The sequence below is a fragment of the Bos indicus genome, chromosome 13 (assembly GCF_029378745.1).
Source record: "Bos indicus isolate NIAB-ARS_2022 breed Sahiwal x Tharparkar chromosome 13, NIAB-ARS_B.indTharparkar_mat_pri_1.0, whole genome shotgun sequence".
Classification (NCBI taxonomy): domain Eukaryota; kingdom Metazoa; phylum Chordata; class Mammalia; order Artiodactyla; family Bovidae; genus Bos; species Bos indicus.
Window position 1 is genome coordinate 34642409 of NC_091772.1, and position 14383 is coordinate 34656791.

The 14383-nt window shown below is 48.0% G+C and overlaps 1 protein-coding gene across 18 annotated transcripts in view; it reads right to left on the minus strand.

Moving 5' to 3' along the window:
* The window catches only part of SVIL (supervillin), a 256109-nt gene that overhangs the window by 15145 nt on the left and 226581 nt on the right, over positions 1 to 14383 (minus strand). For all 18 annotated transcript variants that reach the window (XM_070800945.1, XM_070800947.1, XM_070800944.1 and 15 more), the window contains 8 exons: positions 13913 to 14085; positions 11729 to 11884; positions 10387 to 10523; positions 9172 to 9319; positions 8905 to 9050; positions 6630 to 6805; positions 4004 to 4148; positions 3387 to 3663 (listed from right to left, as the gene is read on the minus strand). In XM_070800945.1, coding sequence (XP_070657046.1) covers positions 3387 to 3663; positions 4004 to 4148; positions 6630 to 6805; positions 8905 to 9050; positions 9172 to 9319; positions 10387 to 10523; positions 11729 to 11884; positions 13913 to 14085 — 1358 coding nt within the window. The remainder of the gene's footprint in view (positions 1 to 3386; positions 3664 to 4003; positions 4149 to 6629; positions 6806 to 8904; positions 9051 to 9171; positions 9320 to 10386; positions 10524 to 11728; positions 11885 to 13912; positions 14086 to 14383) is intronic.

Genomic DNA, 14383 nt, shown 5'->3' on the forward strand with positions numbered 1-14383 from the left:
TGGGTACCCCAAGCTGCCTGTTCCCTGACCCTGTGGGGACTTGAGCCACATCCTGCAGCACCTGAGGTGGCATCTGGGGCAGGACACTGACCACTGGGGCCTCTGGTCTCCCTGGTCACAGTTCACGTCCCAAGGAGCAGACGTCCCAGAGTCAGCCAAGAGGGCGACAGTGCTGTGTCACCAGGAGCTGCTTTCTGCTGGGCCTGCCCAGAAGGGCACTTTGAATTCAGTCCCCTTTGCAGGGGCAACCCCTGTGGGTCTGAGTGATGTGGGGACTGGACCAGCTGTCACAAGGGGCCAGGGCTTCTGTGATGACCACAGAGCAGCTGCAAATGCTGTTAGGCTGTGCTTTTCTGCTCCCAGAGGGATGGCCTGGAATCTGAACGCTACCTGGCCTCCCTTAATCCTCCGCAGCTGGGCTTCATCAAAGCTGTCACTTTGTCCATAAAGGTGCCTGCCGCAGGGTCTGGCTGTGACATGTACCTTGTGTTCACTGGGGAGAAACACAAAGTATTTGCCCAGGTCACATCAGCATTTGTTAGGGGCCTCTCAGAAATCTGAGATCTGTTTTTTAAATTCATTTTCATATAGTCTTAGTCATCCATTCACTGACCATTATTTTTTTAAGAAAAGGAGACAAGTAAATTTCAGACAGTAGCTCCCCTGTCTGGTTTTGTAAAACAGCGAGCCCCTTCCCTTCCTCTGCTTTTAAGGCTGAGGACAGCGGGTGCTCTTGAAAGTTGCTCCTTATTGGTCCCACGTCCACAACATCAAAGGTTAGTAGGTCTTATCCCACTAAACTCCTGCTGATTGTCTCAACTGCCAGGCAGCACAGATGAGTACTCAGTGTCCAACTTGGCAATTCACCCCAGAGTTTAAACCCACAACAGAGACCCTCTGGGAACTGCTGTCATTGGGGTGGACCCATGGTATCTCATCTTCCAGTTCAATGCAGGAGCTATGCTGAAAAGGTCAGCAGTGATGATATCTGCACCTCTACATGCTAAACATCCCACATACCCGATCCTAGGACCCTGGCAAGCAGGGTATTATAATCTCCATGTGCCAGGCGAGTAAACCGAGGCTCAGACAGGTTATGTAAATTTCCCCAACTTGCACAGCTAGTGGCTCCTGAGAGGATTCAGACCCAGGCTGTAGGGTCCCTGGGTCTAGGGCCTTTCCTCCAAGCTGGGAGGCCTTCTTGGGGAGAAAAGGGGTCTTGAGTGTCCAGTCCTATGTCCTGTGACTGTCCAGTCACGCAGTCCCTAAAAAAGTCTCTTATTCCTTAAATATAAGACCTGATACCATAAAACTCCTAGGAGAGAACATGGGCAAAACATCCTATGACAGAAATTACACCAGTGTTTTCTATGTCAGTCTCCCGAGGCAACAGAAATCAAAGCAAAAACAAATGGGACCTAATCAGACTTACAGCCAAGGAAACAAGGAACCAAAGGAAAAGACAGCCTATGGGATGGGAGAAAATACTGACAAATGATGTAACTGACAAGGGCTTAATCTCTCAACTATACAATAGCTCATACAACTCAACAACAGAAAACAGCCCAATTGAAAAATGGGCAGAAGATCTAAATAGACGTTTTTCCAAAGAAGACATAAAGATGGCTAGTAGGCAGTTGAAAAGATGCTCAACATCATTAATTATTAGAGAAATGCAAATCAAAACCACAGTGAAGTATCACCTCTTACCATTCAGAATGACCATCATTTTAAAATCTACAAATAAATGCTGGAGAGGGTATGGAGAAAAGGGAACCCCCTCCTATACTGTTGGTGAGAATGTAAGTTGGTGCAACCACTGTGGATAACAGGATGGAGGTTCCTCAGAAAACTAAAACAAGAATTACCATGTGATCCAGCAGTTCCATTCCTGGGCATATATCCAGGAAAAAACTGTTAATATAATTGAAAAAGATATATGCATCCATATGTTCATAGAAGCACAATTTACAATAGCCAAGACACGAAAGCTACCTAAATGTCCGTGGACAAATGGATAGGTAAAGAAGATGTGGTGTAAACACACACACACAATGAAATATTTCTCAGCCAGAAAAAAGAATGAGATAATGCCATTTGAGCAACACAGATGGAGAGATTATCATACTAAGTAAGAAAAAGACAAATGCTGTATGATATCACTTGTATCTGGAATCTAAAATACAACACACACAACCTTGTCTACAAAACAGAAACAAGACTCATAAAGAACAGACTGGCAGTTGCCAAAGCGGGAGGGGACGTCGGGGAGGGGTAGACTGGGAGTTTGAGATTAACAAAGACAAACTAGTAATCCAGGAAGGATACACAAGGTCCTACTGTACAGCACAGGACTGTATTTAATATCCTGGGATGAACCATAATGGAAAATCATGAAAAAGGATATATGTGTATGTATATATATTTGAATCATTCTGCTGTACAGCAGAAATTAATGCAGCACTGTTGATCAACTATACTTCAATAATAAATTTTAAAAGTGTCCTCTTTATAGAGCAGGTGCTCAGTAAATGCCACCTGTTGATTAATGGATGTATAGTGGATAAATTAGGTAAAACCAAATGGTTCTAAGTCAGTGTTTGAAAGCCACCAGTGGCCTCCACCCTGTGCCCCGTGGGGCAGCCACACCCGGACGGCAAGGGGGCCAGGAGGAGGTGACTAAACTCCCTTGGCAAGTGAAACTCGGAATCACCAAGTTGTGACATAAACTGTCTCTAAACGCGTAGGAATGAGGGACACTGGATCACTTGACTTGTGGCGGCTTCTTGGCAAGAAAAAGGGATGATTTCTCCCCAATCCACCGCTCTCCGCCCTCACTGCCCCTAGTGCAGATCACACCATGCAGAGTTTTGCTCTTTTGCCATGTGAAGAGCACAGCACTGTGGGGTCCATGGGAGGTGGGACCATGTATTTACCCTGCCAGGTACATAGAGCACTGTTAGGACTCTCAGCCTTAGAGGAAATACTTCTTTCAGTCTGAATAAATCTTTCTGTGCACGGATTGACTGTGACAACACCATTTGGTTTCAGTGCTGTACCGTCGGCCGTGTGTTCCTTCCATTTAAAGCATCCAATCACGGGGTAAATACTAAGGTCATGCAGAGGCAAATCATTGCTTTTCTAGAAGACCTTCGGGGATGGGGCAGGGGAGGGCGGCCGGGAAACCTTACCATGCCAGGAGACTAGAGGGAAGCACCAGGGATGCTAGCCAAGCTGGGGTGTTAGGAATCTATTCCCAAGGTTCTCATGAGGAATGACTAGACTGGCCCCTGCACCGGCGGCTGGGGGCAGACATGCACTCAGTCTGGATCCGGCGGCCACGATGGCCACGGTGGGGCTAGGAGGATACAGAAGTGCTCACTGACCTGCAGTGCTCACGATGAACTTCCACTTCACCACGTAGGCATCGCCTTCGTGGAACTGCCCGATGCTCTGCTTGGGGAGCCTGCTGTAGTCGAACTCCAGGATGTGCCAGACGTCCACTGAGATGCTGGCGATCTCGAACTGCCTCCGGTCGTCCCCTTCCACCAGCCCGTAGCCTCGGCCCACGTTGACCCCATCCAGCACGGTGCCGGCTGTTGTCTGGGGCACGGGCACCATCCGCGTCACGTCGTAAGGCTTGACCTCTGCCCGGGCATCGTCCTAGGAGGGAACGCAGACATGCTGGCTCAGCTGCCTCTGCATCCGCAGCTATAGCATCACTGCTTCCCTGGTGATGGGATAGCCTCAGAGGATGGCGTTCAGGCTGTCCAGTGCATTTCAGGAAAGGGTGCATTTAGAGGACACACACCATGACTGTGAATGCGACACCTATAAACCTGGAGGTGGAAACACAGCTATTTTCACCTCCTGGAGTCAGAATGTAGCTGGAAACCGGTTTGCTGTTCTACTAGCAAACCCCAGGAGGGCTTTTAGCATCCAGGCCCCTTTGGCATGGACTCAAACCGAGCTCTGAGGTTTGGGGCTTAATCATCCTGCATACCTTGTGCTGCGCGAGTTCGCTGGCGTTCTTCTCGTTAGGTCTCTTCAGTTCCGTCCAATCAAGGAATTTCTCTTTGAACAAGATCGTCTCATTGTGTTCTGTAAGTCTCCCAAATATTGCCCAGTCGGGCCGCCCCTGTCCTTTCCTGCAGGGTGGGGGTGGGGTGGGAGGAGTGGATGGGAAAAGAACCAAGATTAAATAAGTCACATTGAAATTAAGAAGTCCAAACCCAGCACATGTGGCTAGTGAGAAAACCAAATACGCAAACAGTATACAGAATGGATGGTTTGTTTTCACTGATGTGACCTGATCAATGACATTTTCTTATTTTAGCCTGAAGCCTTGCATGGTTTTGTTTCCCTGGAGTTGATGTGCCTGAATGTGACGTGATCCACCTCAGGACTGGACTTGCATTCTAGCAAATCCTCACGTCGGGGTCCCGGAGGGCAACGGGCTAGTCTGGGAGTTCAGCAAAGGCCGGAGTCACAGGCGTGTCACTCTCGCCTGCTTTATTCTGCCCACGGCCATCCAGAGAGCCTCAGCATGTTTCCTTCAAGTCCGTGAATAGAGGGAGGGATCTGCATTCACCCTGAGTTCTCTTAAGTCATGTCACAATGGAGACTGCCAGTCTCCAGGAAAAATTCTCCTCTGTTCCCTAAATGAACATACCCTCATAGATCATAGAGTGAATTTGTGCACATTTAAGTCTAGGTCACTGGATGGGAAGCAGCTGAGCAGAACACAATGAAGAGAGAAAGGAAGCCGCCCAGCCCGGTCAGGAGGTCTGTACTGTCTCGGGATCTCAGAATCCGGCACTGAGCTTGGAACACAGCTAACTTAGAAATAGGGAGAGCTGAGAAAAGACGTGCAGAAGAGGGTGAGCCGTAAGGATAAGGTGAAGGTGTTTCTCATCCTTCCTAATCAGCCTTGGCTTGTGAACTGGGTCCCTCAGATGGACGGGCAGTGCTTCCTGGGCCCTGGGGTGGCCCATGCTTCATCATGTCCTATTTGGTCCAGACCACAGTTTCTGGCATCACAGCTAAGGCACAGCAAGGGGCTGCCTGTTTTCAAAGGGACCCGAAAGGATGAGGCACTTCATACAAACACTTCCATTGCAGACTCTGGTGGGACTTCAGGAACCAAGTATCAGCAACTGTGGAAAATTCAGGACTACCCTGAAGACTATGGTCCTTAGCAGAAAATAGCTGAGTGACTGTCTTTTATATAAATTCCACTCTGCAGACTTGCTGAGGTGCTTACAGAACGAGCACTTTGGTCTCAGCTTCGACATTCATCTTGGATACTGTGAAGCCAGGGAGCACGGCCAGCAGCATCTGCAGTGTGAGGGCGTGAAGCTGGTGACCCTCCTCTCTGTCCTGACTCGTGGGTCTGAGCTGGGTGAAGCCATGACTCCTCAGTGGTTTTGGTCTCCTGTCTGTTAAGAAGGGCTGAGTGCTCTACTTTGGCTGCACCTTAAAATCCCTGGGGAGCTTTTAAGACATGCTGACACACGAGCCCCACCCACCTGAATCAAAAGCACATCTCCTGGGCTGGGCCCACCAAATGCATTTTTTCCAGAGCTCCCCCAGAGCTTCTGGTCTCAGAGGTGCTGAGAGCCAGCAGGCGGGATGCCCACTCCTCTGTATTTTCAGATCTCAGATGACGTCATGACCAAATTGTCTATCAGACAGATTTTATGCTTTGGTATTTTTTTCTTTTACTATAGCAAGTAAAATATTCCTTTTAGTCTTAGCTTTAGTTCTTAAAAAAACTAGTTGTTTCAGTACTAATTTTGTTAAATGTGCTTAAAAAGGATTTGAAAACTTTTCACCTACACTGACATCATTTTGGATTTTTTCTATAATGACAATAATAAAATCAAGATTTGGATTTTAAAACAGGAAACTAGGTAGGTTAGTTGAAATCTGTATATAAATTCAATGGAAGACATTAAAAAGCAGTTTCAATGTGCCATTTACATCAATTTCTAATGTATTATGTGGGATGCATAATTTAAAGGCACTTCTTTTTCCTGGTAGTTATGAAATAAAAAACACTGATCCTTTGGATCTAAGAATTTTTTCCTCAAGATCATTTTTCTGAGAGTTTTGTGCATCTTTGGCCGCTTCTCCAAGATGACTTTGAAAAGTCCAGTAGACTGTAGGAAATAACTACAATCATTACTTCAATACCACATCCTCCCTCCCCCTAAAAGGGCAAAAACCTCATCTAAACAAATAGTGGATCCTGGAATTCAAGGGCTATGCTGGGGAGGTATGAAACCAGACAGAGGCATGGTTTCCACAGATCCATGGCTGGATTCCAGGACTTGGCAAGCTTTTCCAATGAGCAAGGCATTTGTTTAAACAACTGCTATTCATCTGGCACAGCAGCACCTGAACGCTGCAGGTGGCACCGATTTACCTTAAGAAATGAAATACAACAGGAACACCATCCAGACGACCTCTCCATCCGTACTTCTGTATTTGTTAGGGAAAAGCTAAAGCGCCGTTCCTTTTGTGAATAATCAAGGTACTGCATTGTGATCATTTATGGAAAGTAAAACCCAAGAAAGGTGATGGTTAATCACTGCGGTGGGGGGAGGTGGCCAAGGGCCCGGCAGTACCTGGGAATGAGGGGATTGCATTCCCCAGGATCCAGCGGGTTAATGTCACAATTCTCGTAGTCAAAGGTTCCATTCCACAAGTGCTTTGCCAGCTGAAAGGCGATTTTCCGTTGTGCTAATGTGACTTCTTTTCCATGCCACACGTAAACTTCACTCCCAAAATCAAACACCAGTACCTGGGGAAATGGCACAGAAAAATCTGTTAACTCCAAGGACAAGTTCTAGTTGAACCAGAGTCTCTAGTGACAGTAAGCCAGACAGGCGATGATTTAAATCCTAATGGAGCATTCAGTACAGACACAAAGAGACCTGGCAGCTAGTGCCATCCTGCCAAGCCAGCCTTCATTCCGTGGGTGTGATTTCTGTCTTGTTGACCTAAGTGCCCAAGTTAACCCCTCCTCTGAAGGCTCAGGCCATGTAGCACTTCTGAGGCATAAGAGCTATTTAAGCACGTCTTCCTCCGTCCCCCTTACTCTCTCCCTTCCCTTGTCATTCACTCATTTAACTTATACAGGCAACCTCACGTGGCACTGAGGACCCAGTGATTGTACAGGACTCCGCCCTGTACAATTCCGAGACCCTCAAGGGCAGAGACAAACCTGTACTTATATTTGCAGTTGGGCTCACCAGGGTTTGTTGAATGAATACAAGAACACAATGCTATTTCTTATTTCCATGCCTGTTGCTTGTTCTTCCTAGAATAATTCCTGTCTTCATTTCCAACCTTCCTTGAAAACTCAGTTGGTAAAGAATCTGCCTGCAATGCAGGAGACCCCGATTCAATTCTTAGATCAGGAAGATCCCCCGGAGAAGGGATAGGCTACCCACTCTAGTATTCTTGGGCTTCCCTGGTGGCTCAGCTGGTAAAGAATCTACCTGCAATGCGGGAGACCTGGGTTCGATCCCTGTGTTGGGAATTCTACTTAAGAATAGAATTATTACTACTAAGCAAACTAAGTTACTAAGCAAACTAGACTCAATTTCACCTTATCATTAAAATTATTCCTGATTACTTCTTTTTCTGTGACTGTTTCTCCCTTTAAATGCCCATTCACATCAGACAATCAATTTAGCTTTGGATGACATTCTAATACTTTTCTACCCAATGAAATTTAAAGTCCCATTGTGTCTTCCACTTTCTTCTCAACATTCAGAATACTTACTGGTTCTGCATATATATACTCTCTCTCACACACACACAAACATTTGTACACATACACACAAACACATGTATGCACGTGTACTCATTTGCTTCAGTCACGCTTGATTCTCTGTGACCTGGACTGCAGCCGCCAGGCTCCTAGGTCCATGGGATTCTCCAGCAAGAATACTGGCGTGGGTTGCCATGCCCCCTTCTAGGGGATCTTCCTGACCCAGGGAGTGAACCCACGTCTCCTGTGGCTCCTGCATGGCAGGTGGATTCTTTTACTGCTGAGCCACTGGGGAAGCCCACAAACATATATAAAATATTAAATATAAAATTAAATTAAATATTTAATATATTTAATAAATACTTGTCAGAAAAAAGAATATTTATTATTTATATTTAATAAATCTTTACTTATGTGAGATAAAAATTCATGGGTTTACTTGGCAAACCTAAAAATTATATATACACCTATGATTCCTGAAACTCAAGGACTGAAAGATGTTTAATGTTTATACAAAAATCAAAAGACAGGCCTGAGTCATATTTATGTTTGGCCCCAAACAGAAAAGCCTTCACTGTCCCACGCCTCCTGGGAACAACATTGTAACTCTGTATTAGCACCAGGAGGCGCAGTGGTAAAGAATCTGCCTGCCAGTGCAGGACACTTAAGAGACATGGGTTCAATCCCTGGGTTGGGAAGATCCTCCGGAGGAGGAAACGGCAACCCGATCCAGTATTCTTGCCTGGGAAATCCCATGGACAGAGAAGCCTGGTGGGCTACAGTCCATGGGGTCGCAAAGAGGCAGACACAGCTTAGTGAATAAACAATTAGCATCTAAGACGGCAGCAATGATTTGAAGTCACAAATTGGGAGCCTTTAAAAAGATGTTTCTGGGGACTTCCCTGGTAGTCCAGTGGTTAAGAACGCTATTCTTCTACTGCAGGGGCTGTGGGTTCGTTTCCCGGTTGGGGAACTTAAGATCTCACATGCTTCAAGGTGCAGCCAAAAAACCCCAAACAAGATATCTCTAGTCTGTGATGTGCACTAACCCTGGCTAGTGTCTGTTGGGCACTTTTGTCTGTTTTCCCGGGCAGCCCAGGGCCAAGGCGGAGCCCTCGCCATACCTCTTTTGATTGCAGGAGGGAGCACTTTGGGATCTTCCCCCAGTAGTCATCATCAGGAACGAGTTTGTCATCCATCAGACGGTAAATGCAGTTGGTCTCTATTATGGCCGTTTCATAGAGCTCATCCTCCTTTGGGTCTCCGGCGGCTTTGGGATAAGAACAGTAAGGGGATGTTATGTTTTCCACTGGAGAGCGGCTGATTTGGAAGAAGGAAGGAGGAGAGGAGAAGTAGCCAGTCTTCTTCTCTGAGATACAGTAAACTCTTACATTGGTAACTGGCTTGGCCGCCCAGAAGCTTCCAGAAGTCTTTGGCTGCATGTGTGTGTGTATTAATTCCTTCTTCAACAGTCTGGATGTAAGTTGCTCTACAACCAAGTTCCCTCTTGGTCTGAATTAAACTCGCAAGTTCTGAGGCCTAAACAGAGAGAGGAGCACAGTTATCTGGGCAGACAAGTCCAAGGCCAGGTGGTGGATGGGCTAAGGCTGAAATCAGAGAAGAGAAATGGTGCATGTCTGAAAGGAAAACCTCGTGACCACAGGGGCCAGGGGCACCACTGGTTGGGGGTTGTCTACAAAGTCAAGGAAATGTAACTAAAGGACTAGAGGGAATGCATTCTTTAGAGCAACAGGTCTTAAATTCAACAGATCATCCATGATGCTTTTAAAAACACCCATTCTACTAATCAGCCATAAAAAAAAGCAAAGTTTGCAGCAACATGGATGATCATACTAAGTGAAGTCAGAGAAGGACAAATACCATATGATGTCATATGTGGAGTCTAAAATAAGACACAAATGAAGCTATCGATGAAACAGAAAGACTCACAGACATAGAGAGCAGCCTTGTGGTTGCCAAGGGGGAGGAGAGGTGGGAGAGGGATGGAGTAGGAGTTTAGGATTAGAGACGCCACTAGCATATACAGGGTGGATAAAGACTGAGGTTCTATTGTAGAGCACAGGGACTGTACTCAACCTCCTGGGAAGAAAAACAATATGAAAAAGAATATATGTATAACAGAACCACTTTGCTCTACAGCAGAAATTAACCCTGTAAATCAGAAATTAACATTGTAAATCAACTATAAGTCAATTAAAAATCAGTAAGTCAATAAGAAAAAAATTCCCATTTCCTGGTCTTTTCCCATTAAAATCTCACTCAGTATATCAGAGAAGGAACTTCATTAGCACCCGGGATAAACAACTTAGAAGTGATGTAGAGAAAGTTTCTTCCTCTACAAACGATGAACCAGGACTTAAAACCTGGGGGCATAGGTCAGACTCCTTTGAAAACATCTCCCTGAAGCACTTAATGAGAGGCTTGTTGCAGAGACATTCCGGAAAAGAAATAAGACTATCCCCTCTCACTTGAATGAGACACTGAGGCTTTGAGAAGCTTTCTAGGGGTCTGGCCACTGGAAGAATGTCCTGTCTGTGTCTAAAGGAGACGCAGAACCAAGCTACTCTCATTGCTTACACACTGACCTTCGCCTTCTCGATCACGTTGGCGAACTCTCCGACCCACAGGAAGCAGTGATGGGGCGAGAGCAGGAGGAAGCAGTCCCCGCTGTTGAGGGAGGGGGCGCGAGGCTCCACCAGCCGCGTCTGCACGTGTCTTCTTCCTGAACACGGGGCAGAGGTCACGGTCTCCCCGAGAGGAGCCCTGGCCCCAGTCCCAGCAGGACCCGCCGGGATGCACCTCACATCCAGAGCAACCCTGCTCCTGACTCTGCCTCCTGACCAGTCTCTGCTCAGCTGAGCTCCCGTGACCCGGGGGGCGTAGGTCACAGCCTCGTGGATGACTTTCCCTGGTGGCATGTCCCAGGAGTCACCGCCAGGACCACTAGCGGTGTCCTCTTACAGCACGTGGATCCACTAAGGCTCCCTCCCCAGGGATGCTTGCAAACTCCCTGTTTCCCTCTCCCGCTCCTCTCCTGGTCGGTCTCCACTCAGCCCACCTCCTACACTTCACAGCCGCTGTGGGCCGGGCGATCAGAACGCCCTTCAGAGAACCTCTTGGTTCTCGGAAACGCTGAGTCTATAGAGGAACCAGCTTAGAGGGAAGCCTTGCCTTGTGCAGCTCCCAACACCTTCTCCTAAATGGTTTCCATCTTCCCATAGTCACACCAGTAGTGCCGCCCTGACCCTACAACATGGGAACGGAGGCGGGGGTCTGCACTTGCCACTGGTCTTTTAAATGCGCTACAAAGGACAGTGGCCGTGCAGACACAAACTGGAAACCACCAGCGAAGCAGAGGATACGCCCTCCTTGTCTTGAGCCGAATCTACAGCAGTGCTGCTGGGGGGCAGCTAATCACTGCAGGGCAGCCCAGAGCCCTCTGGTTGCAGGGGAAGGCTCCTTGTTAAAGAGGAGGGGAGGGAGGGTGTTGGCCACCTCTCTGCACTCCCTCGCTCCCTTCTCCAAGAGCCCATCTCTCCCTCTGGCTCCCTGACTCCTGCTGACCTCAGTGAGGATGACAGAGTGGGGCGAACACTCTGATGGCCGCGGGGGCATCTGGTGACCACAGGCAGTGTGTGGCCAGGGTCACGGGAAGGGGCGCAGCAGCAAGAGCTAGGATTCTGGGATCAGATGGACCAGGGTCACAGTCAGCTCTGCTGCTCAGCAGCTGTGGGGACCTGGGGCCCGTCACCAAGCTCAGGAGCCAAATGCTTCCTACCTCGTGGGATTTTGCAAAGCTGGGGTTAGATGTGGTAGTGCCCGGTGGGCTCTCCAGAGCATGTGTTCCCTCCCCGTCAGGCAAGTGGGGGGAACTCAGGCCTCCAGACAAAACCCGGGGTCACGTGTCATCTTCTCGGCTCTCAGTACCTTTAACCTGCAGCAGCATCAGCTTCTTGTAGGGCACTGCACTGTTGTTGGAATTCTGTTCCGTCAGGTTGACGCTCCGCAGGCTGACGTTGCTGAAGTTTTCTTTGCTGGCTAACCCCGCCAGGGTGACTTCTGAGAAGCTGGAGTTGGCGGACACTGGGAGGATTGAAGGATGAAAGAGAGCACAGGGCAGTAAGACATACGGGAGAGAAGACAAGGTTCATACTCTGTGATCATGCATAACAATCACTGCTTTTTTCTTTTCAAGCTAGTCCTGATGGGGAAAACATACTCTCGTCTGATGAGCTCTGTGAAGCTCTGTGTTAGGAATTAAACACAGGATTGAAAATATAAATGCTTGTTGACAGGTGTCAACCCATCCATGCAGAGAGATAAGAAATGAGTGTGGACCAACAACCTCAGTATAAAATTAGGAGCTGAACTCATTTGCTGCAATTCCACTAAAGCCATTACAATTCCTAACAGGGTTCAGATGTTGAAATGCTTCCTGAGGGGGACTGTTGGATATCTTCCATCCAAAGCCTTTATATGCAGAAAAGCAGGCACTCTGTAAGGCTTGGTTTAGTTCTCATCTGTTCCTGGAGGCAGAGTGAACAACTAGATGATCTCTTGGGATCCTTTCCTCTCAGATTTAAGATTGTAATAAGACGCTAGGTTCTCTGTGTGAACCAACAAATGTACATATGCCTCTGAAAAGTGGAGGCAGAATTAAAGTACACAGAATCTTTGCCAATAAATCTTTATTTCTCCAGTTCTTTGTTTTAAAAAATATGTGCATGCTGCTGCTGCTGCTAAGTCGCTTCAGTCATGTCCGACTCTGTGCGACCCCATAGACGGCAGCCCACCAGGCTCCCCCGTCCCTGGGATTCTCCAGGCAAGAACACTGGAGTGGGTTGCCATTTCCTTCTCCAGTGCATGAAAGTGAAAAGTGAAAATGAAATCACTCAGTCATGTCCGACTCTTAGCAACCTCATGGACTGCAGCCTACCAGGCTCCTCTGTCCATGGGATTTTCCAGGCAAGAGTGCTGGAGTGGGGTGCCATTGCCTTCTCCCATGTGTGCTAGAGAGAAACTTGGAAAATTACTTCGCTGGGATGAAGTTCTAACACTGAAGACATATAACACCACTTCACAATTCATATGGCTCAGAATTTGAAATATACTTATTCAGAAAACAATTATGATGAAAAGACTCAACCACCTCATCTAAATATTCTATTTCTAAAAACAAAAAACAACTTTGGTAAGTAGGTTTATGAGTGCTATAGGAAAACAAAAATGATAGCAAGAATATTCAGACTCGCAAGATTATGCATGCCACTAGCCCCACCAGGACAACCGCTGTTTCAGAGCTGGACCCCCATGTGGCTGGGCAAAGGAGAGCTGACGGCTGAGCCTGGAGTGGAAACAGAGCCTGGGGACCGCTCCTCACTTTCATCATTGCCTACCCCTTCTGCCCCCTCCCACCACTCCTCTCAGCCCACATCCCAACTTCAAGGAGCCCGAGGTCCTCTCCAAAGCAAAGTGAAAAGCACTGGTTTGTACTTTAATTAACAGCATAAAACCTAGGCAAAGCAGGGATGTGGGACACTTGCCCATGAGAGATCAAATTTCCTCTAGAATCAAATGGGGTGGAGAACTGCCAAGTTTGGAAATGGACTAAATTACAAAGCCCAACCTCCCTTTCCTCCAGCCTCTGGAAAGAAAACTCAAAAAGACTTAAATGAATAGAGGGCTTCTCTGGTGGCTCAGACAGTAAAGAATCTGCCTGCAATGCAGGAGACCTGGGTTTGATCCCTGGGTCGAGAAGATCCCCTGGAGAAGGGAATGGCTCCCCACTCCAGTATTCTTGCCTGGAGAATCCCCATGGACAGAGGAGCCTTGTGGGCTCCAGCCGATGGGGTCGCAAAGAGTCGTGACTGAGTGACTTAACACTTTCACTTTAAGTGAACAGATGGGCCACACTTAAGAGTTTCTGTGAGAAGCCTTCACCTTCTAAGCAGGCTTTCTGCAGGTGTGCATGCATGTGTGCAAACGCGCTCATTTGTCTCTCATGAGTGTCTCGGCACTGTGGCTGGCCTTTGCAGGGCAGGAAAATGAGAGATGGAGTCACCTGCTCCCCCAGTTCCCGAGCACACAGCTGGGGGTGGGCCCCACACTCACACTTTTCGACTTTCATCCGCTTTGACTCCACGAAGGCCACGTTCAGTCTCTGCTCAGTGTACTCCTGCAGGAGATCTTCCCTCGCGGCCAGCATCTTCAGGGGGTTTTTGGAAGCCTGGACCCGGCGCTTGGGCCGCACGGCACGCTTGTGCTCAGCCACCGAGGATGTCAACCTACGGGGCAGAGCAGAGCTGCTGTGGCCAGGCTGCAGTCTCACCCACACTCAGGGGCTTGCAGGTCTCTGGCCTGGAGCACCCAGCTCCACAGTTTTATTTCTCCATTGCATTATAAATCTAACAGCGCCTCCTCCTCCCACCACTCCACCGATGGAGTCAGAGGATCTTGGAAGGTTGAAGCCCATTTGGGTCAAGATCCCAGCCAGTCCTAGGAGCCTTGCTGTCACCATGCCCCTGGGACTTCACCTGGAGGAACGGTTAGCGCCTCTGGTGCAGCCCGCCCCACTCCTGGTCA